General features: G+C 36.6%; 1 protein-coding gene across 1 annotated transcript in view; it reads left to right on the forward strand.

Annotated features, from left to right (window-relative positions):
* COL4A5 (collagen type IV alpha 5 chain) overlaps positions 1-22209 on the forward strand; it is a 343032-nt gene that overhangs the window by 236953 nt on the left and 83870 nt on the right. The window contains exons 26-30 of the mRNA XM_036271049.1: positions 1895-1987; positions 2082-2186; positions 3416-3513; positions 4783-4933; positions 22093-22206. Of these exons, the coding sequence (XP_036126942.1) occupies positions 1895-1987; positions 2082-2186; positions 3416-3513; positions 4783-4933; positions 22093-22206 (561 nt within the window). The remainder of the gene's footprint in view (positions 1-1894; positions 1988-2081; positions 2187-3415; positions 3514-4782; positions 4934-22092; positions 22207-22209) is intronic.

Below are 22209 nucleotides of genomic sequence, written 5' to 3' on the forward strand. Positions count from 1 at the left end.
AGTACATGAAACATAATGCAAAGTCTAACAAATAATTATATTGGAGACACACATGTAACTACCCATATCAAGAAACAGAACATTGCCAGCATTCTAGAAACCCTCATCTCCCTCTCTGTCCTTTCCTGATCATAATCCTCTTCTATTTCTCCAAGATCAACCACTGTCCTGACTTTTGCATAATCTCCTTCCATTTACTCTGTAGTGTCATCACCTAGATAAGCATTCCTAAGCAAAGTACTTTAAGCTTCTTTATAAACTTTATATTAATAGAATTGTAAGATAAGTATTCTTCATGTTAACTGTGTATAACTATAGTATATTTATTTTCATGGCTGTTTAGTATCCCATTGTATATGTGTGTACATATGTGTATCACAGTTGATTTATCCATTCTCTTGTTAATGACAATTGGCTATTTTATAGTTCAGGCCTATTATGAATAATGCTTTTGTGTACATTCTTATGTATTTAACTTGGTGTACATGTGCACACACTTCTCTGGGGGCAAGGATCAGCAAACTGCAGCCCATAGATTAAAACTGGCCAACCGCATTTTGTCGTGAATGAAAATTTTATTTGAACACAACCATTCACTATTTACTGTGATTGCTTTTGCACTACAACCACAATGTTGAGCAGCTGTGACAGAGACCATGTGGCTCACAAAACATAACATATTTACTGTCTAGTCCTTTATAGAAAAACTTTGCCAGTACATGGACTAGGGTATATATTTAAGATTAACATTTTCAAGGCATAGAATAAATACACTCTAAGTTTTATTAGATAATTACAAACTATATGTAGAGCAGTTGTACCAATTTATATTCCCACCGGAAGTATTGGAGATGTCTACTGCTCTACATCATCATAAACATTTTGTATTGTCAGACTTTTATATTTTTGCCAATCTGTTGAAAAGTGATATATCTCATGACAGTTTTATTCTGCATTTCTCTACTTACCTTAAAGTTGAGCACCTTTTCATATGTTTACTGAACATTTTAATTTCCTTTTATTATGAAATGCCTAATTAAACCATTTTTTTGGATTGCTTCTTTTTCTTGACTTAGAGGAATATATATATATAACAAGGTATGTCAAAAGTAAGTTTGTATGGGAAATAACACAATATTTAAGAAATAATAATATAAGAATAAACTCTGTTTCATGATCTCGTAACTGTAAACCCAATTTTGCCCTACCCTGTACATTCTATATATTCTTCATTAGGTATTTATTTTGCAAAATTTTAACTCACTATGGCTTACCATTTTTATTCTCTCTATGACATCTTTAATAGACACAAATCAATTAGAATGTAGTCAAATTTATCATTCTTTTCTGCCATGGTTAGTGCTTTTTATTTTGTTTTAAGAAAATCTTCTTTGTCCTGAGCCCATTTTAAGTTCTTATTTGAATTAATGAGAAATGATTATACTTGCACTTTGCACACAGAAAATCTTAAGGTACCATTAGTTTAACAAAGAGAAGTATTTTTTTTTTTTGTTTACTATAGTTTGATTTTTTAAGGTTCTTTTGACCTATATTTAAAAAAATTATATTTTTATAGATGGCCACTTTCAATTATGGAAGTTTTTTAAATTAGATGTATTGAGGTGACATTGGTTAATAGGTTCATATAAGTTTCAGGTGTACATTTCTATGATACAATATCTGTATATTGCACTATGAAAGCTGTCATCTGTTTTTTCTTTTTGAAATTTCATTCTTCTGTTTGGTATCTCTCTTCATTATATAATATGAGTTTGTTATTCTTATAGATTTTTGTTAGATTTCATTTTTAAAGGGTTATACTTTCATTTTGTTTTTAATCAGAGATCTTTAGCCAAGAGAACACTTATTTGCTATTGATTCCCCTTGTCCTTAGGTCCTAAAGGTGATCCAGGTCAGACGATAACCCAGCCTGGGAAGCCTGGCCTGCCTGGTATCCCAGGCAGAGATGGTGAAGTAGGTCTTCCAGGTTTGTGAGGACTTTATTTGACTATGTCTTCAACACTTATTGTCTTCTTTATATGAAAGTTTTCCTTTCAAAAAACTGTTGCTTCTCTCCTTAGGTGAACCTGGACTCCCAGGCCAACCAGGTTTACCAGGAATACCAGGTAGCAAAGGAGAACCAGGTATACCTGGAATTGGGCTTCCTGGACCACCTGGTCCCAAAGGTATGTAAGTATGGGTAGCAGGCAAGGTAGATTAGCTGGTAAATATGATATTATTATTTGACATAGTTCACTCAACAAATAAAATATATTAATTGTAGCTTTTGTTTATATATTTTAAAGAATATAAATGAAAAGACAATGTGCATGCATTATAATTTAATTTTTCTTCATCTAAAATAGTCCAGACAAGCCCAGCTGGTGTGGCTCATGGTTTGAGCATCAACCCATGCACCAAGAGGTTGCCAATTCAATTCCTGGTCAGGACACATGCCCAGGTTGTGGGCCAAATCCCCAGTGGGGAACATGCAGGAGGCGGCCAATCAATGTTCTCTCTCATTAATGTTTCTAGCTCTCTCTCCGTTTCCCTTCCTCTCTCTAAATCAATAAAGAAAAATAATATTTTAAAAATAAATAAAATAGTCCAGACAAGAAAGTATGTAAATCACAGATATGCAAAAATGATATATAAACTTTAAAAATCACTGTAATTGTTATCATTTGTGTTTACCATTTTATTTTCAGAGCTTAGAATAGTTTTTGGAACACAATAAGCACTCAATAGTTATTTGTTAAATGAATAGATTATATTAAAAAGAAAACAGATTTATTGCACACATGTAATGAAATAATGTTTTACTCTAAATCATATTCTCTTAATGTCCTGAAAATTTTAAAAGCTGTTGCTTCACTTCTGCTTTATTCCTCACAAAATGTATTCTCAAAAATGGCAAGAGTGTGTGTTCGTCTGAGAATAGTACTAAATGTGTCCTTATACTAAATGACTTAGAAAGAATCATAATTGATTTTTGTGTACATATGTGTGTGATATCTGCAAATGTTTTTAGCTTATTTTCAGAATTATATGGTAGACCTTTTATATACTATAACCAGATGTAAGCAGAAGAATATTATTTTTTCATTTTTGTGTGATTCATTCCTTATGTTCAGTTTTTGCCTCATAATAGCTGCCATTCCCCTTTAGGAGATGAAATCTTCCACACACATTAGCCCTATATGAAAATGACAGAGCCATAAGGTGATTGAGAGGGAATATCAACTATCTATAAGGCTTGATCATAAGTAGCCATCTAAAATGTCATTGTGGTTTTAACATCTTACTGTAGTTACTAAGTATGATCAGATAGAGTAAAAGCATTCATTTGGGAGTTTGTATATCTTTCTTAAAGTGTCTTCTCTTTGGAGATTTAAAAGAATTTGTCATTTTACAGGTTTTCCTGGAATTCCAGGACCTCCAGGAGCACCTGGGACACCTGGAAAAATGGGTCTAGAAGGTTCTTCTGGGCCACCAGGCTCTCCAGGACCAAAGGTCTAGGACATTTTAATTTACTCTTTCTTCCTTTCTTATTTCCCCTACCTTCCTTAGCTTTAGCTTTTTATTTTGACTTACACATCATCCCAAGTCTTCACTATATAAATGAACTTAACTGATTATATTTTCATTTAAAAGTATTTAACCCAAAACAGTCTCTAATAGTCCGAGGTCATATTTGAAGCAAAAAAAAAAAAAAAGTTTTTAAACCCGTTTTAGAGTGACCAATTATTTGATGAGATAACAGATTATAGATGAAAGACTATAATTAGCAGTTCCCCCTGTGCTTCTCTGTAGTATTACCATCCCATTTTATATATGTCCATGCCTGTCTGTGATGATTAGTTGGAATGCTGTTGATATCATGTCAAGAACTGTCCCTCTGTCCCATTTCTATCCCAAATACATACTATAAATCACTGCTATCAACTTTTAGTGATTATGATGATAATGACAGATGTGTTTGAATTACTTTCCATTCCTTTTATTATAACTTAGCCAATTTAAAATTTCCTTCAGTCAGTCTTCAGGAAACGGTTGTAGTATGTAATTATCCTGACTGTCCCTCTATTTTCTGTGCTTAATTAATTTAAACTTCTTATGTTTTTATCATTACAACTTTTTTCCCATGAGAAGAACAATTGATCATGACCCCAGCTCTCATCAGAAGCAACTTCTTTATTGATAAATTGTTTTTATTTTATTATAAAACTTTTCAAAGGAACACAGAAGTAAAAGGAATAATACAATGAACTCTCACATATCCATCACTCACATTCCAAATTATCAAGATTTTATCACATTTGTTTCATCTATTCCTTCTTTCTTTGCTGAAGTATTTTAATCCAAATTTTAAAGTTGTGTCATTTCACCAAAAATATTTTAACATTCATCTCTAAGTAAGTGGACACTTTATACAAAAAATTACAATGCCATTACTGTACTTAGATTAAAAATAGTCATCTAATACTCAGTCTATAATCACATTTCCTCACTTGGGTTTAATCTCATGCTCTCTCAGTTATCTCTTTCTTGTTCTGAAACCAGTCTAAATCATTTAATTTGTTTTACTAAGCCCTATTTCCCATCCTTCCAGATGTTCTCTCCAACATACCAATTGCTTTTCATTTAATTGATCTACTCCCTCAGCCATGGGGGAGAAAACGTATTACCTTGTATTTTCTGCTTTAAATTTTCTCTGGTAAACAATCAATACTGAGAAAGTCATAGGAGCTTTTGTTGTGTTTTGTCATGTGTATGCTCTAGGGAGAACCAGGATTTGGGCTACCTGGGCCACCTGGGCCTCCAGGACTACCAGGTTTCAAAGGAACACTTGGTCTAAAAGGGGATCGTGGTTTCCCAGGACCTCCAGGTCCTCCAGGACGCACTGGATTGGATGGGCTACCTGGACCAAAAGGTATGGAGGCTGTTGCTACTTCTCAGTTCATGTTTAACTTTTATAAATATTGAAACTATTGGGAAACTTTGTGGGTGATAAGTCCAATTAACTGGAAAGTCTATGCTGCCACTCTGTCAGCTGCTTTTATTTCATCCTTCATTGATAGCTTTTGTATTTTATTTCATTGAATAGATAATACAGTCATATATGTAAAAGTAACACAGAGAACTCTCCCTTTTACCCCATCTCTATCCACTCTGTTCCTCTCTATTCCATATGTAGCCATTTTTAGTTGCTTATTTAGTTAGTTCTATTGTTCTTTCAGACAAATACAAACCAATTTAAAATATATATTTTTATTTCCTACCTTTCTCAAAAGATAGTGTAGTATCATTTGACTTTTTAAACTTTATTTTACTTAAATTATGTACTAGATATTGCTGTCTCTCAGCCTGCCATGATCGGTGCGATGCAATGAAACTACAAGCACACACTGCTTGGAGTGAGGGGGAGCTTTGCAAGGTAGCAAATGCTCCAGTTCTCTGGACGTAGTCCCATTTATTTGCAGATTGGTACCCCCAGGTCACAAGTGGATTTAAGTAATCTACAAGTGGATTGAATTATTTCCTTCAGATGGCATTACTGCATACATCCTAGATTTGTCTCTTGCTTCTTATGGGGAAGAAACCTTGAAGCCAAAAGATAACAAACCCTTATTCACATGCAAATGAATCACCCAACACACCTGGGGGGGGGGGGGCTAGGATTCTGAGAATGCATTAACACAAGGTTGAGAGTGCTTAACACATGGTTAAAAAACGTCAATCTTTCAACCCCCCCAACCCCACAAGATATCACTATATGTCAGTACATGGAAATCTTGATTTTTTTTTTAAAAACTGACTAATGTTGAGTTGCTTGGGTATACCATAGTTTATTCTATCAGTTACTAGTTGGTAGATTGGGTTTTTGGACAAATTTTTTTCTTATTAGAATTGCATACATGTTATTTCATATGGGTCCAGGTGTGATAGCAGAAGAGAGTAAATAAAAATTAATTTTCTGAATTAAAGAGTAAATTAATCTCTAGATATTGTTATAGTCCTCTCCGTTTGTACCATTTTACACTCCCAACAACAATGTATGAATGTGCTTGTTTCCCCACAGCCTTCATAAATATGTTGACAAACTCCTGAATTTTTGCCAATGTAATGAAAAAAGTAGGTATCTCAGTATAGTCTTTTAAAGATTTTATTGTGAGCCCTGGCCAGTTTGGCTCAGCGGTTAGAGCGTCGACCTGTGGTCCGGAGAGACCCGGGTTCAGTTCCCGCTAAGGGCACGTACTTCGGTTGCAGTTTGTCCCCTGCCCTGGTTGGTCGTGCGGGTGGCAGCCACTCTATGTGTCCCTTCACATCGATGTTTCTCTCTCTCTCTCCCTTCCTCTCTCTCCCTCCCACTCTATCTGTACAAAAAATGGAAAAATATCCTCGGGTGAGGATAAAAAAAAAACAATTTTATTGTGAAAATTTTCAAACACAGACCAACTAATTGTATAGTGACAATCCATATATCCACCACCTAGATTTTACAATTAACATTGATCTCTTTGCCTACATTTTATTTTAAAAACTTTTATATACAGCAATGTAGAAAGAATTTTCCAGTGACTCCTGTATACCCACTGTTAACATTCTACTGTCAACAATTTACTATACATGACTTGTTCCATATTTATTTGTCCATTACTTTCTCCATCCATTGATTTATTTTCTGATGCATTTCAACATAAATTGAGTCAGCAGCACACTTCTTCCTAATTGCTTCAGCATGCATCTCATTACTACAGCTGTATGCTTCTTCTTTTTCTTTTAATATAAATTTCACATTAAATGAGGTGCACAAATCGTAAGGGAACATTTGCAGGATTTTGACAAACACCTGTGTAACCAAATCCCTATCAAGATATAATCCCATAAATTTCCCTTTTTCCCTTTTCTCAGTCCCTACTTCAACATCCACAGTCGCAACTATACTGTAATGACTTTTTAAATAATAAATTAATGTTACCTCTTCTAGAACTTCATATGGAGTCACACAGTATGTACTTTCTTTCCAAGGTTTCTTTCAATCAAAATATTGCTTTTGAGACCTATTCAAGTTATTGTATTTAACAGTAATTATTTATTTTTTATTATTAAGTATTTTATTTATAAATATACCAAAGTTTCTTTATCCATTCTCTGTTGATGGATACAGAACTTTGTCAAGTGTTTTACTATTATGAATAAAGCTGTTAAGACTATTTTTTTTACAAATCTTTTTATGATTATGTGCTTTCATTTTGCTTGGGAACATTTCTGAGAGTAGAATTGTTGGGTCATAGATAGGTGTATGTTAGTTGTATAAGAAACTCCTGGATCTTTTTTCAAAATAGTTGTAACATTTTAAACTCGAACCAATATGGCATGAAAGTTTCAATTGTTCTACATTCTTTCCAACATTTGGTGTTATCACTCTTTTCATTTTTGAATTTTGGAGGGTGTGTTGATAATATATTTTGGTTTAGCTTTCATTTTCCTAATGACTAATGATGTCGAGGTCTTTTACATATACTGATTTATAATATACCCATTTAAATATATTTCCCATTTATATTTTTTAAAATATGTTTTTATTGATTTTTAGAGAGAGAGGAAGGGAGAGAGAGAGAGAGAAACATCGTTCCTCCTGCACAGCCCCTACTGGTGATGGAACCTGAAACCCAGGCATGTGTCCTGACTGGAACAAGGACCTCTCAGTCCATGGGACAACAATCAATCCACTGAGCCACACCAGCTGGGCATATTTCCAATTTTTAAATATGAGTTGTTTCTCTTTGTATTAAGTTGGAAGTGATCTATATATATATATCCTACAGGATATCCTGGTCTTTTGTCAAATATATGTTTATGAGTATTTTGTCCCTATATGTCTTGCCTATTCATTTTCTTTTTCTTGTTTTTGAATTTTTATAAGAGTTTATTGAGACAATCTGATAACATATTGCCAGAGAGCAAGCTCTCACATTCTTCTGCCTATTCATTTTCTTATTAATGTATTTTGATAAGCAAAATTTTAATTTTATTGATATTTTATTTATCAATTTTTTCTAATATGATTATTATTTGGTGGGCTTTGTCTAAGAAACCTTTCCCTATCTCAGAGTTGCAAGGATATTCTATATTTTATTTTGTAAATTTTATAGTTTTAGCTTTTATGTTTAAGATTATCAACCATCTCAAATAATTTTTATTCAGCATCTTTTGCTTAAAAGAGCTCCCCCCCAATTGAATTACTTTGGTATCTATGTCAAAAATCAAATGACTATATATGTGTGGATCTATTTCTGTGCTGTCAATTCTGCTTATCTATTTTACTATCTTTAAGTCAGTACCAACAGTTTATATTACAATGCCTTTACAGTAAGATTGAATGCCAGGTAATGAAAGTCCTCTCACTTGCTTTTTCTTCTCTTCCTCCTCCTCTTCCTTCTTCTTGGTTCTCCTCCTCCTCCTCCTCCTCCTCCTTCTCCTTCTTCTTTATTTATTTGAATATACTGTGTCCTTTGCTTTTAATCTCAGGATAATTTAAATTTTTATTTCCATTATTATGGATAAAATTGACCATCTTTTCATGTGTTTAAAGGACATATATATTTTTTTTTTATTGTAAACTGCTCATGTCCTTTGCTCATTTCTCTATTGTTTTCTTCTAACCTCTTGATTTTGATTCCCCTAATTATGAATAGGAAAAGAATTAGCCTAGCTGTTTTGGAAATTGCTTATTACTCTCTATTTTGCAAGGAATTGGACTCTCCTGGCCAATATTTTGGCTCCCAGAGAATGATCTATATTGCTTCTGAAACATGTTGGATTGATTCCTATTAAAGCCATAGGAGAGCATTGCCCAATTTAACCATGGGAGACTCTGCCCCTCAAAGCCTCAGCTAGCCTAGTACAAATTCTCCTTAGATAAGAGCTCTGTCTTCAAGCAAATAATTCAGGCCAGCCGGAAATGTAACACTCAAAGTTACAGGTAGTGTTTTCCACCAATTACTTCCCCCACCTTAGACCCATGACCATAAAAATTGGAGGTAGAGACATTTCAAATGATAAACTATGTAGCAAATGGTCTCTATGGAAATTACTCATTCACTATGTTTTGTTTATAAAAATGTCCTTTAGACATGGGTTGGGAAGAAATGGGTTGAAGCCTATTTTAAACAACTTAACAAGCATTTGACTGATCCTTGAAAAGAAGTATAGGATCCTTACATCCTAATATGAGTCACTCTCAAATATTAAACCCCAGGAGAGTTCCTAAAGTTCTAGAAGAAAAAGAATTTGGTATTTTCTGCATTGGAATATTTTTATCCTCAAACATTTGTTATACTCTTATTCTGTGCCAGGTATTACTTGAATCACTAGAAACACAAAGACATAGGCTCTGCTCTTGAAGATCTCAAAGACTCGTCTCTATTGTAATAAAATCATGGTGGCATCACTGTGATAGTGGTTATGTCTTTTTTTTATTTTTATTTTTTTAAATTTTTTATTGATTAATTTTTGTTACAGATGATTCTCCTTTTTTCCCCCACCGATTCCCCCCTCCCCCTCCCCTCCCTGCCCCTTCCCCAGATTGTTGTCCATGTCCACTGTTCATGCATACATGCGTATAAGTTCTGTGGTTCATCCCTCCCCCACCTCCCCACTCCTTAGGGGATTGTCAGTCTATACCCCGCTTCCACGTCTCTGGGACTACCCCATTCCTCAAACTGTTATGTTCATTATATTCCACAAATAAGTGAGATCATATGAAATTTGTCTTTCTCTGTTTGGCTTGTTTCACTTAGGATGATACTTTCAAGGTCCCTCCATGTAGTCTCAAAGGATAAGAGATCTTTCTTTCTTACTGCTGCGTAGTACTCCATTGTGTATATGTACCACAGCTTTTTGATCCATTCGTCTACTGATGGGCACTTGGGCTGTTTCCAGATCTTAGCGATTGTAAATAGTGCTGCTACAAAGATGGGGGTACATATATTCTTTCTGATTGGTGTTTTATGCTTCTTAGGGTATATTCCTAGAAGTGGGATCACTGGGTCAAATGGAAGATCAATTTTTAATTTTTTGAGGTGACACCATATTGTTTTCCATAGTGGCTGCACCAGTCTGCATTCCCACCAGCAGTGTACTAGAGTCCCCTTTTCTCCACACCCTCGCCAACACTTGTTGTTTGATGATATGTTGATGGCGGCCATTCTGACAGGTGTGAGGTGATACCTCATTGTTGTTTTAATTTGCATCTCTCTGATGATTAGTGATGATGAGCACTTCTTCATATGTTTCTTAGCCATTTGTATGTCCTGTTTGGAGAGGTGTCTATTTAGTTCCTCTGCCCATTTTTTTTTTTTTTTTTTTTTATCCTCACCTGAGGACATTTTTCGATTTTTTGGTCAGGTAGAGTCGGAGGGGGAGAGAGGAAGAGAGAGAGAGAGAAACATCGATGTGAAAGGGACACATCGAGTGGCTGCCACCCGCACGACCAACCAGGGCCGGGAACAAACTGCAACCGAGGTACGTGCCCTTAGCGGGAACCGAACCCGGGTCTCTCCGGACCGCAGGCCGACGCTCTAACCGCTGAGCCAAACCGGCTAAGGCCCTCTGCCCATTTTTTAATTGGATTCTTTGTTTTCCTTATGTGGAGTTGTATGAGCACTCTATATGTATTGGAAATTAACCCCTTATCTGATATATCATTGGCAATTATGCTCTCCCATACAGTGGGTAGCCTTTCTGTTTTGATGATTGTACCTTTCGCTGTGCAGAAGCTTTTGAATTTGATGTAGTCCCATGTGTTCATTTTCTCCTTTGTTTCTATTGCCTTAGGTGATGTGTCAGTAAAAATTCTGCTGCGTATGATGTCTGAGATTTTGTTGCCCACAGTCTCCTCTAGGATTTTTATGGATTCATGAGTTACATTTAAGTCTTTTATCCATTTTGAGTTTATTTTGGTGTAGGGTGTAATGAGGTATCACCTCACACCTGTTATGTCTTATTTTTAAATTTTTTTCTTTATTGATTTTTAGAGAGAGGGGAAGGGAGAGGGAGAGAGAGATAGAAACATTGATGAGAGAGCATCAATTGGCCACCTCCTGCATGCCCCCCACTGGGGATTGGGCCCACAACCTGGGCAAGTGCCCTGACTGAGAATCGAGTTGGCGACCTCTTGGTGCATGGGTTAATGCTCAACCACTGTGCCATACCAGCCAGGCAATAGTGGTTATTTCAATGAGAACTTTGAATATGTATCTCTAATGTTTTGGATCAATATACCACAGTCAAACCTCAGCAAGCAGATCACAATAAAAGTTAATCTACCAGACACATTTTATACCAGTTACTGGCTATTAGAACTTAATAGTTAAACGATAAGAGAGATTGGTGCAAGACTTTTAAAGGGACATAGTGATCAGTAATACATTAATAAGGCTAACACCCATAAGAAAAGAAGTGTATAAGAAAGAAAATGTGCTTCAGACTGAACATTAGAATCAGATTAAACAAGAAAATATATAATTTTGGAAGCATTCAATTTGGTTTATATGTTACTTTTGTTCAGGGCTACATTAAAAGTTCCTTGGTAGACTTCATGTAGAAAATGACATTCAAACTGGATCTTTAGGGAAGAATATTCTAGGTAGCTGGAATAATGTGCAAAAGTATCATTGTAATAAACAGAATGATGTGTTTTGAAATACTGTAAGAAATAAAAAATAAAATATACCTTACAAGAATCTATATTATATCTAGAAATTAATAAGATAAATATGCCTAATATATTTGTAGAAAATATAAAACTCTATAAGCATCATGAAAAGGAGTAGAATTAATTCAGTGTTAAATTATATGTGTGGATAAGAAGACTCAATGATGTCAACTCCCCCCAAATTTCTCTGAAAATATAATACATTTTCAATTAGGAATGTTTTAGAAGCACTTGGCATAATACATTCTGAAACTCAATGTTTATCAAACATATAATATAATATATTACAAAATCATTGTATTTATAACATTGTGAACCAATGCTGGAACAGACAAGTAGATCAGCATAATACAGTTCAGAAACATAGTCATGTATATACAGAAACTTGGTCTTTAACAGAAATGCCATCATTATTTAATGGGGAAACAATAGATTCTTTAAAAGTTAGTAATTGAGTAAATGGTCTCAACTAAATAAATCCCCAATGCACAATATGTAAAAAATAATTAAAATAGTGCCCTGGCCGGTTTGGTTCAGCGGTTAGAGTGTCGGCCTGCGGTCCTGAGAGACCCGGGTTCGGTTCCCGCTAAGGGCGCATACCTCGGTTGCAGTTTGTCCCCGGCCCTGGTCGGTTGTGTGGGTGGCAGCCACTTGATGTGTTCTTTTCACATCGATGTTTCTCTCTCTCTCTCTGTTCCTCTCTCTCCCTCCCACTCTACCTGAACAAAAAATGGAAAAATGTCCTTGGGTGAGGATAAAAAAAAAAAAGAATTAAAATAGTAACTATTTTTTTTTTCTTTTTTTTTCTTTTTCTTGTCATTTCTTTTTTTTTTTTTTTGAATTTTTATTTATTTTTTTGTTACAGATATTTTACCTTTTTACCCATTGGCACCCCCCCACCCCACACCCTCCACCCTGTCCCCGGCTTAGTTGTCCATGTCCATTGGTCATGCATACATGCATATAAGTTCTGATGTTTATCTCTTCCCACCCCCCCCACCCCCCCATCCCCTCTTCTGAGGGATGTCAGTCTGTTCCCTACTTCCATGTTTCTGGGTCTACTGTATTCCTCAGACTGTTATGTTCATTATATTCCGTATATAAGTGAGATCATGTGGTATTTGTCTTTTTCTGCTTGGCTTCTTTCACTTAGGATTAATACTTTTCAGGTCCCTCCATGTCGTCTCAAAGGATAAGACATCTTTCTTTCTTACTGCTGCATAGTACTCCATTGTGTATATGTACCACAGCTTTTTTATCCATTCATCTACTGGTGGACACTTGGGCTGTTTCCAGACCTTAGCTATTGTAAGTAGTGCTGCTATGAACATGGGGGTACATATATTCTTCCTGATTGGTGTTTCAGGCTTCTTAGGGTATATTCCCAGCAGTGGGATCACTGGGTCAAATGGAAGTTCAATTTTTAATTTTTTGAGGTAGCACCATATTGTTTTCCATAGTGGCTGTACCAGTCTTCATTCCCACCAGCAGTGTATTAGACTCCCCTTTTCTCCACACCCTCGCCAACACTTGTTGTTTGATGATTTGTTGATGGCGGCCATTCTGACAGGTGTGAGGTGATACCTCATTGTTGTTTTAATTTGCATCTCTCTGATGATTAGTGATGTTGAGCATTTCTTCATATGTCTCTTGGCCATTTGTATGTCCTGTTTGGAGAGGTGTCTATTCAGCTCCTCTGCCCATTTTTTAATTGGGTTCTTTGTCTTCCTTTTGTGGAGTTGTATGAGCACTCTATATATATTGGAAATTAACCCCTTGTCTGATACATCATTGGCAATGATGTTCTCCCATACAGTGGGTTGCCTTTCCATTTTGATGATTGTTTCTTTTGCTGTGCAGAAGCTTTTTAGTTTGATGTAGTCCCATGTGTTCATTTTCTCCTTTATTTCTGTTGACTTAGGTGATGTATCAGTGAAAATTCTGCTCCGTGTGATGTCCGAAATTTTGTTGCCTACATTTTCTTCTAGAATTTTTATGGATTCACGGGTCACATTTAAGTCTTTTATCCATTTTGAGTTTATTTTTGTGTATGGTGTAAGTTGATGGTCTAGTTTCATTTTTTTGCATGTAGCTGTCCAATTTTCCCAACATCATTTATTAAAGAGACTGTCTTTACTCCACTGTATGCTCTTGCCACCTTTGTCAAATATTAATTGAGCGTATTGCCTTGGGTCCATTTCTGGGTTTTCAGTTCTGTTCCACTGGTCTATATGCCTGTTCTTGTGCCAGTACCAGGCTGTTTTGGTTACAGTCGCTTTGTAGTATAACCTGATATCTGGTATTGTGATCCCACCTACTTTGTTCTTCTTTTTCAAGATTGCTGTGGCTATTCGGGGTCTTTTTTGAACTTTTGAAGTATTTGTTCTAGTTCAATGAAATATGTCGTTGGTATTTTGATGGGGATTGCATTGAATCTATAGATTGCTTTGGGTGGTATGGACATTTTAATGATGTTAATTCTTCCAATCCATGAACAGGGTATGTGCTTCCACTTTTTTATATCTTCCTCTATTTCTTTTTTCAATGACCTGTAGTTTTCTGCAAATAGGCCCTTTACTTCTTTGGTTAAGTTTATTCCTAGGTATCGTAATTTTTTTGGAGCGATGGTAAATGGGATTGTTTTTTCAGTTTCTCTTTCTGTGAGTTCATCATTGATGTACAAGAATGCCGTCGATTTCTTGACGTTAATTTTGTATCCTGCTACTTTGCCAAATTCATTTATTAAGTCTAATAGATTTTTGATGGAGTCTTTAGGGTTTTCTATGTACAATATCATGTCATCTGCAAATAATGACAGTTTCACTTCCTCCTTTCCAATTTGGATCCCTTTTATTTTTTCTTCCTGTCTGATTGCTGTGGCTAAGACTTCCAGTACAATGTTAAATAAGAGTGGCGAAAGTGGACAACCCTGTCTTGTTCCTGTTCTTAATGGAAATGTTTTTAATTTCTGTCCATTGAGTATGATGTTGGCTGTAGGTCTTTCATATATGGCCTTCATTATGTCGAGATATGATCCCTCTATTCCTACATTGCTGAGCGTTTTTATCAGAAATGGATGCTGGATTTTGTCGAATGCTTTTTCAGCATCTATTGATATGATCATGTGGTTTTTATTCTTCATTTTGTTTATGTGGTATATCACGTTTATTGATTTGCGGATATTGTACCAGCCTTGCATCCCTGGAATGAATCCAACTTGTTCATGGTGAATAATTTTTTTGATGTATTTCTGGATCCGATTTGCTAATATTTTGTTCAGGATTTTGGCGTCTATGTTCATCAGGGATATTGGCCTGTAGTTTTCTTTCTTCGTAGTGTCTTTTTCTGGTTTTGGAATTAGAATTATGCTGGCCTCATAGAACGTGTTGGGAAGTCTTCCTTCTTCTTGAATTTTTTGAAATAGTTTGAGGAGAATGGGTGTTAGTTCTTTTTTGAATGTTCGGTAAAACTCCCCCGTGAAACCATCTGGGCCTGGGCTTTTGTTTGCTGGGAGAGTCTTGATTACCTCTTCAATTTCCTTAGTTGTTATTGGTCTGTTCAAGTTTTCTATCTCTTCCGGGAATAGTTTTGGGAGACTGTGTGTTTCTAGAAATTTGTCCATTTCGCTTAGATTGTCGAATTTGTTGCCATATAGTTGTTCATAGTAGTTGTTAACGATCTTTTGTATTTCCGTGGTGTTGGTTGTTACTTCTCCTCTTTCATTTCTGATTTTGTGTATTTGGGTTCTCTCTCTTTGTTTCTTGGTGAGTCTAGCTAAGGGTCCATCAATCTTGTTTATCTTTTCGAAAAACCAGCTCTTTGTTTCATTGATCCTTTGAATTGTTTTTTTGGTCTCTATGTCATTTATTTCTGCTCTGATCTTTACTATTTCCTTCCTTCTACTTGCTCTGGGGTTTTCTTTTTGTTTGCTTTCTAATTCTTTAAGTTGTGAGGTTAGACAGTTAATTAGGAATTTTTCTTGTTTTTTGAGGTAGGCCTGTAGTGCTATGAACTTCCCTCTCAGAACTGCTTTCGCTGCATCCCATTGATTTTGTGTTGTTGTATGTTCATTTTCATTGGTTTCCAGGAAGTTTTTAATTTGTTCCTTGATCTCCTCGGTGACCCATTCATTGCTTAATAACATGCTATTTAGCCTCCATGTGTTGAAATGTCTTTGCATGTTCTTGTTGCAATTGATTTCTAGTTTCATGCCATTGTGATCTGAGAAGATGCTTGATATGATTTCAATCTTCTTGAACTTGTAGAGATTTAGTTTGTGTCCTATCATGTGGTCTATCTTTGAGAATGTCCCATGTGCACTTGAGAAGAATGTGTATTCTGTAGTTTTGGGGTGTAATTCTCTGTAGATATCTATTAAATCCATTTGGTCTAATGCTTCATTTAGAGTCTCTGTTTCCTTGCTAATTTTTTGCCTAGAGAATCTATCCAGTGCTGTCAACGGGGTGTTGAAGTCCCCTACTATGATTGTATTGTTGTCGATTTCTCCTTGGAAGTCCTCCAGAAGATTTTTAATATATTTTGGTGCTCCTATATTGGGTGCATATATGTTTATCAAGGTTATATCTTCCTGTCGGATAGATCCTTTCAATATTATGTAGTGGCCATCTTTGTCTCTAGTTATGGTCTTCATTTTGAAATCTATTTGATCAGATATGAGAATTGCTACCCCAGCTTTTTTTTGCTTTCCATTTGCTTGGAAAATTTTTTTCCATCCCTTCACTTTCAACCTATGTGAGTCTTTTGTTGAGAGGTGGGTCTCTTGTAAACAACATATAGATGAGTCATGCTTTCTTATCCAATCAGCTACTCTGTGTCTCTTTATGGGAGCATTCAATCCATTTACGTTTAAGGTGATTATTGATATGTACTTATTTATTGCCATTTTTGTTTAGTGTGGTTCTATTTTTCTTCCCATTTCTACTGCTAATTACAGCAGTCTTTTTAACATTTCTTGCAGTGCTGGTTTGGTGCTAATGTATTCCCTTAGCCTTTTTTTGTCTGGGAAGCTCTTTATTCGATCTTCTATTTTGAATGATAGCCTTGCTGGGTAGTGTAGTCTTGGATTCAGATTCTTGTTTTTCATGACTTTGATTACTTCATGCCATTCTCTTCTGGCCTGTAGTGTTTCTTGTGAGAAGTCAGCTGAGAGCCTTATGGGGTTCCCTTTGTAGGTAACCTGTTGCTTATCTCATGCTGCTTTTAGGATTCTCTCTTTGTCTTTAATTTGTGGCATTTTAATTACTATGTGTCTTGGTGTGGGCCTGTTTGGGTTCTTCTTACTTGGGACTCTCTGTGCTTCTTGAACTTGAATGCCTTCTTCCTTCACCAAATTAGGGAAGTTTTCTCTCACTATTTTTTTGAATATATTCTCTATCCCTTGCTCATTTTCTTCTTCTTCGGGGACTCCTATGATGCGAATATTATTACGTTTCCAGTTGTCCCATAGTTCTCTTAAGCTGTCTTCCTGTTTTTTAATAGTTTTTTCCTTTTGTTTTTCTGATTGGTTGATTTTTTCTACCCTGTCTTCTAATTCACTGATCCGGTCCTCAGCTTCCCCTACTCTGCTTTTTAAACCTTCCAATGTGTTTTTCATTTCGGATATGTCATTTTTTATCTCTTCTTGTTGGTTTTTAATCTCCAATTGGCTTATTTTCAGTGTCTCTATGTCCTTACTCATGCTGTTCAGCTTCCTCAAGATCATGGCTCTGAATTCTAGCTCTGTTAACATGCCTAATTGCTCCACATTGATCTCATCTTCGGTGGAGGTGTCTTGCTCTTTCATTTGGCTTCTGTTTCTGTGTTTCACCATTTTGGCTATCACTGTGGGCTTTGGAGCCTGTCAAGTTCTCCCTGTGGGTGTTGGTGTTCTGCTGTTTGTGGCTCCCTCTCCTGTGTTTAGATGAGCGAGGGAGGACCCACGTTGAACACAACTGTCAAGTCTTACTTTCCTGGTTAAAGTTGCCAGCCCAGGAAACGTACTGTTATCCTCTAGCTTTTTGCCTGGAGGCTAGCAGTCTAGGTTAATTGATGAGTTTTGGGTTGTCAGTTGATTGAAAAACTCCCTCTGGTGCTCAGCCAAGGGGCTTTCATGTGGGTGGGGCAGATGCTGGTTGTTTGTGAGCCTCAATTAGCACTTCAATGGCCCACAGGGTGGGGCTGGATCTCCGAGGGAGGGGCTGCTGCTTCTCCTCAGAGCCCTGGGAAGAAGCAATGTGGCTGCAGTTCTGGGTGGCAGCAACTCAGCCAAAGCTCTGAGTGCCCTCCAAACCCCGAGTGTCCTGACGCAGTTCCAGTCCAGTCTGCCCTCCCTCTGCCGGAGCCCAAGGTGAGTGGCTGTGGCTGTTTCAGCCTCTGTCCCGGCTCTGGGCTGTGGATCCGCCTGGGAGTGTAACCTGCGGGCGCTGCTCTAAGGCCACTGCCGAGCTGCCGACCGTGGGCTCCCAGCCCTGTCTCGCACCTTCGCAATCCTACTGGGATGGAGTCAGTGTCCCTCGTTGTATGGTCCTTGCAAACTGCTTTTCTGTTGGTTTTTGCCGTCGATTTGTGTATGTTATAGTTGTAATTCCAGTTTGGTTCTGGGAGACGGTCTGTGTAGCTCCGTTCACTCCGCCGCCATTTTTCGGTCTCTAACATCTCTCTAAAATAGTAACTATTAAAATTAAATATTTTTAAAAATTATGAGAAAATGTTGAAGACCAGGAAAGATAGGTTTTTGTGGCACCTTAAGATTATACAATTATGGCAGTTCTCTTTTTTTTTATTTTTTTATTTATTTTAGAGAGAGAGCAAGGAAAAGGTAGAGAGAGAGAAACATTGATTGGTTGCCTCCAATACATACCTCAACCAGGGACTGAACCTGAAACCTGGACATGTGCCCTGACTGGGAATTGAACTGGCAACTTTTCAGTGCATGGAGCAATGTTCAACCAACTGAGCCACGCCAGCCAGGGTCCGCAGCTCTCTTTAATAAAGAGAATATGAAATTACAGATAGAAAATTGAGAGATTGGAATGCCCAATATCAGGTGGCCTTCGATCCATATAGACTTTTCATCCTCATTCAACTACCATGAGTCATACTTGGCATTGCCTTCATGTAGAAGGATACAAGAATAAGATCTACAGTATTTTAGCAAGGCAATGTCAGGAGTAAGTCCTCGACATTGACATTTATAAAACATTCCATCCAACAAGAACAGAAAACACATTCTTTTTTTTCTTTTTTTTTAATCCTCATTCGAGGACATTTTTCCATTTTTTGTACAGACAGAGTGGGAGGGAGAGAGAGGAAGAGAGAGAGAGAGGGAAACATCGATGTGAAAGGGACACATCGAGTGGCTGCCACCCGCACGACCAACCAGGGCCGGGGACAAACTGCAACCGAGGTACATGCCCTTAGCGGGAACCGAACCCGGGTCTCTCCGGACCGCAGGCGGACGCTCTAACTGCTGAGCCAAACCGGCCAGGGCAACACATTCTTTTTTAATGCACATGGAAAAACTTCACCATGATAGACAGTAATCTGTGCTATTAAACTTTGGCATATTAAAAATATTGAAATCATACAGTAGAGTCTTTTACCATTAATAGATTTAACAAGGAATCAGTAATAGAAAACTATATGTTAAAACCATGACATATTTAGAAAATAACCAAAATACGTCTAAATAATTCATTGATCAAAAGGGATAACTAGAAAGAATTTTGAATTGAATTAAAATAAAAACAAAACATATCAATATTTGTAGAATGCAGATCAACATTGATTAGAAGAAAACTCATATATGAAAAACTTGTATTAAAAAAAGAACACTCTCAAAGAAATTATGTAACATTTTCCCTTAAGGAATTAGACAAGGAAAGCAAACCGAAGAAGACAAACAGTACCAGGCATGTAGATAAATGGAACAGGACAGAGAACCCAGAAATCAACCCAAGACATTATGCTCAATTAATATTTGACAAAGGTGGTAAGAACATACAGTGGAGTAAAGACTGCCTCTTTAATAAATGGTGTTGAGAAAATTGGACAGCTACATTTTAAAAAATGAAGCTAGACCACCAACTTACACCACACACAAGAATAAACTCAAAATGGATAAAAGATTTAAATGTGACCAATGAATCCATAAAAATTCTAGAAGAAAATTCAGGCAACAAAATATCAGAAGTCACATGCAGCAGAATTTTCACTGATACAATGTCTAGGGCAAGAGAAACAAAGGAAAAAAGGAACACATGGGACTACATGAAACTAAAATGCTTCTGCAGAGCAAAAGAAACAAGCATGAAAATAGAAAGGGAACCCACTATATGGGAGAGCATAATTGCCAATGATATATCAGATAAGAGGCTAATTTCCAAAATAGATAGAGTACTCATATAACTCAACAAAAGGAAGATGAAGAACCCAATTAAAAAATAGGCAGAGGACTTAAACAAACACCTCTCCAAAAAGGACATACAAATGGCCAAGAGACATATGAAAAAATGCTCGACGTCACTAATCATCAGAGAGATGAAAATTAAAACAAGTATGAAGTATTACCTCACACCTCACACCTTCCAGAATGCCTGCCATCAACAAATCATCAAACAAGTGCTGTCAAGGATGTGGAGAAAAGGGGACTCTAGTACACTGCTGGTGGGAATGCAGACTAGTGCAGCCACTATGGAAAACAATATGGTGTTTCTTCAAAAAATTAAAAATTGAACTGCCATTTGACCCAGTGATCCCACTTCTAGGAATATACCCTACAAAGCCTGAAACACTGATCAGAAAGACTATATGTACCCCTATGTTCATAGCAGTACTATTTACACTTGCTAAGATCTGGAAACAGCCCAAGTGTCCATCAGTAGATGAGTGGATAAACAATCTGTGGTATATATATACACAATGAGTACTATGCAGCTGTAAGAAAGAAAGATCTCTTATCCTTTGATACAACATGGAGGGATCTGGAAAGTATTATGCTAAGTGAAACCAGCCAGTCAGAGAAAGACAAGTATCACATGATCTCACTTATTTGTGGAATATAATGAACAAAGTAAGGTGATGAACAAAATACACCCAGAGACATAGAAGTAGTGTTCAGACTGACAAACTTCAGTGGAGGGGGTGGAGGGAGCGGAGAGATTAACCAAGAACTTATGCATATAAGCATAACCACTGGACATAGACAACAGTGCTGTGAGGAGGGGGGTAGGAACAGGAGGAGGGTGTCAATGGGGGAAAAAGGAGAACCATCTGCAACAAAAATAAATTAATTAAATTTTTAAAAAAGAAGACGAACAGAAGATAGAGCAAAATAACTTAGAGCAGATATTGATGAAGTTGAAAACTGAAAAACAATAGAAAACTTCTATGAGGCTAAATGAGGTTCTTTGAAAAGATCAGTAAAATGGATACACCACTAGCCAGGCCAGTCATGAAAAAAGAGAAGAGACACTTTGCCAATATTAGGAATGGAGTAATGAGCATCATTACAGACCTTACAGACATTTTAAGGAGTAACAAGGAAGTATGACAAACAACAGTATACCCATGAATTTGACAACTTAGATGAAGTGGATGAATTTATTGAAAGGTAAAACTACTGAGGCGCATTGATAAAGAAATAGATAATTCAGCTATTTATTAAAGAAATTGAGTTTGGCCTTGGCCAGTTTTGCTCAGCAGTTAAAGCATTGTCCCATGGATGGAAGGGTCACAGGTCTGATTCCCAGTCAAGGGCATGTATCTGGATTTCAGGTTTGATTTCCAGCCCTGGTTGGGGTCGTGTGGGAGGCAACCAATTGATGTGTCTCTCTCACATTGATGTTTCTTCTCTCTCTCTCTCCTTCCCTCCCTTCCAGTCTCTCTAAAAATCAATGGAAAATATCCTTGGGTAAAGATTAACAATTAATTAATTACTTAAAAGAAAAGAAATTCAGTTTGTAGTTAAAATTCTCCCAACAAAGAAAACTGCATATCCAGTTGGCATCACTGATAATATTCTAACAAACATTTAAAGAAGCAATAACACCAGTTTCACATGATATCTTTCCCAAGACAGAAGTGGATGGATTGCTTCCCAATCATTATATGAGGCCAGCATTACCCTAATATCAAAACCAGGCAAAGACATTATAAGGGAATAAAAGCTACAGACCAATGTCTCTCATGAACATAGACACAAAAATCCCCAAGAAAATATTAGCAAATAAAATCCAACAATAGACTTTCACAATTTGATATTTGATAAAGTTGCAAAGGCATTTTCAATAAAAAATAAGTATTTTTAATGAAGGGTGCTAAATCAGGTGAGCATCTACTATGCAAAATAAATCTGTATTTATTTCCTAAAGGTGATGTTGGACCAAATGGACAACCTGGGCCAATGGGACCTCCTGGGCTACCAGGAATAGGCGTTCAGGGACCACCAGGACCACCAGGGATTCCTGGATCAGTAGGCCAACCTGGTA

Source organism: Molossus molossus, unplaced genomic scaffold (genome assembly GCF_014108415.1).
Source record: "Molossus molossus isolate mMolMol1 unplaced genomic scaffold, mMolMol1.p scaffold_m16_p_2, whole genome shotgun sequence".
In the NCBI taxonomy this organism is placed as follows: Eukaryota; Metazoa; Chordata; class Mammalia; order Chiroptera; family Molossidae; genus Molossus; species Molossus molossus.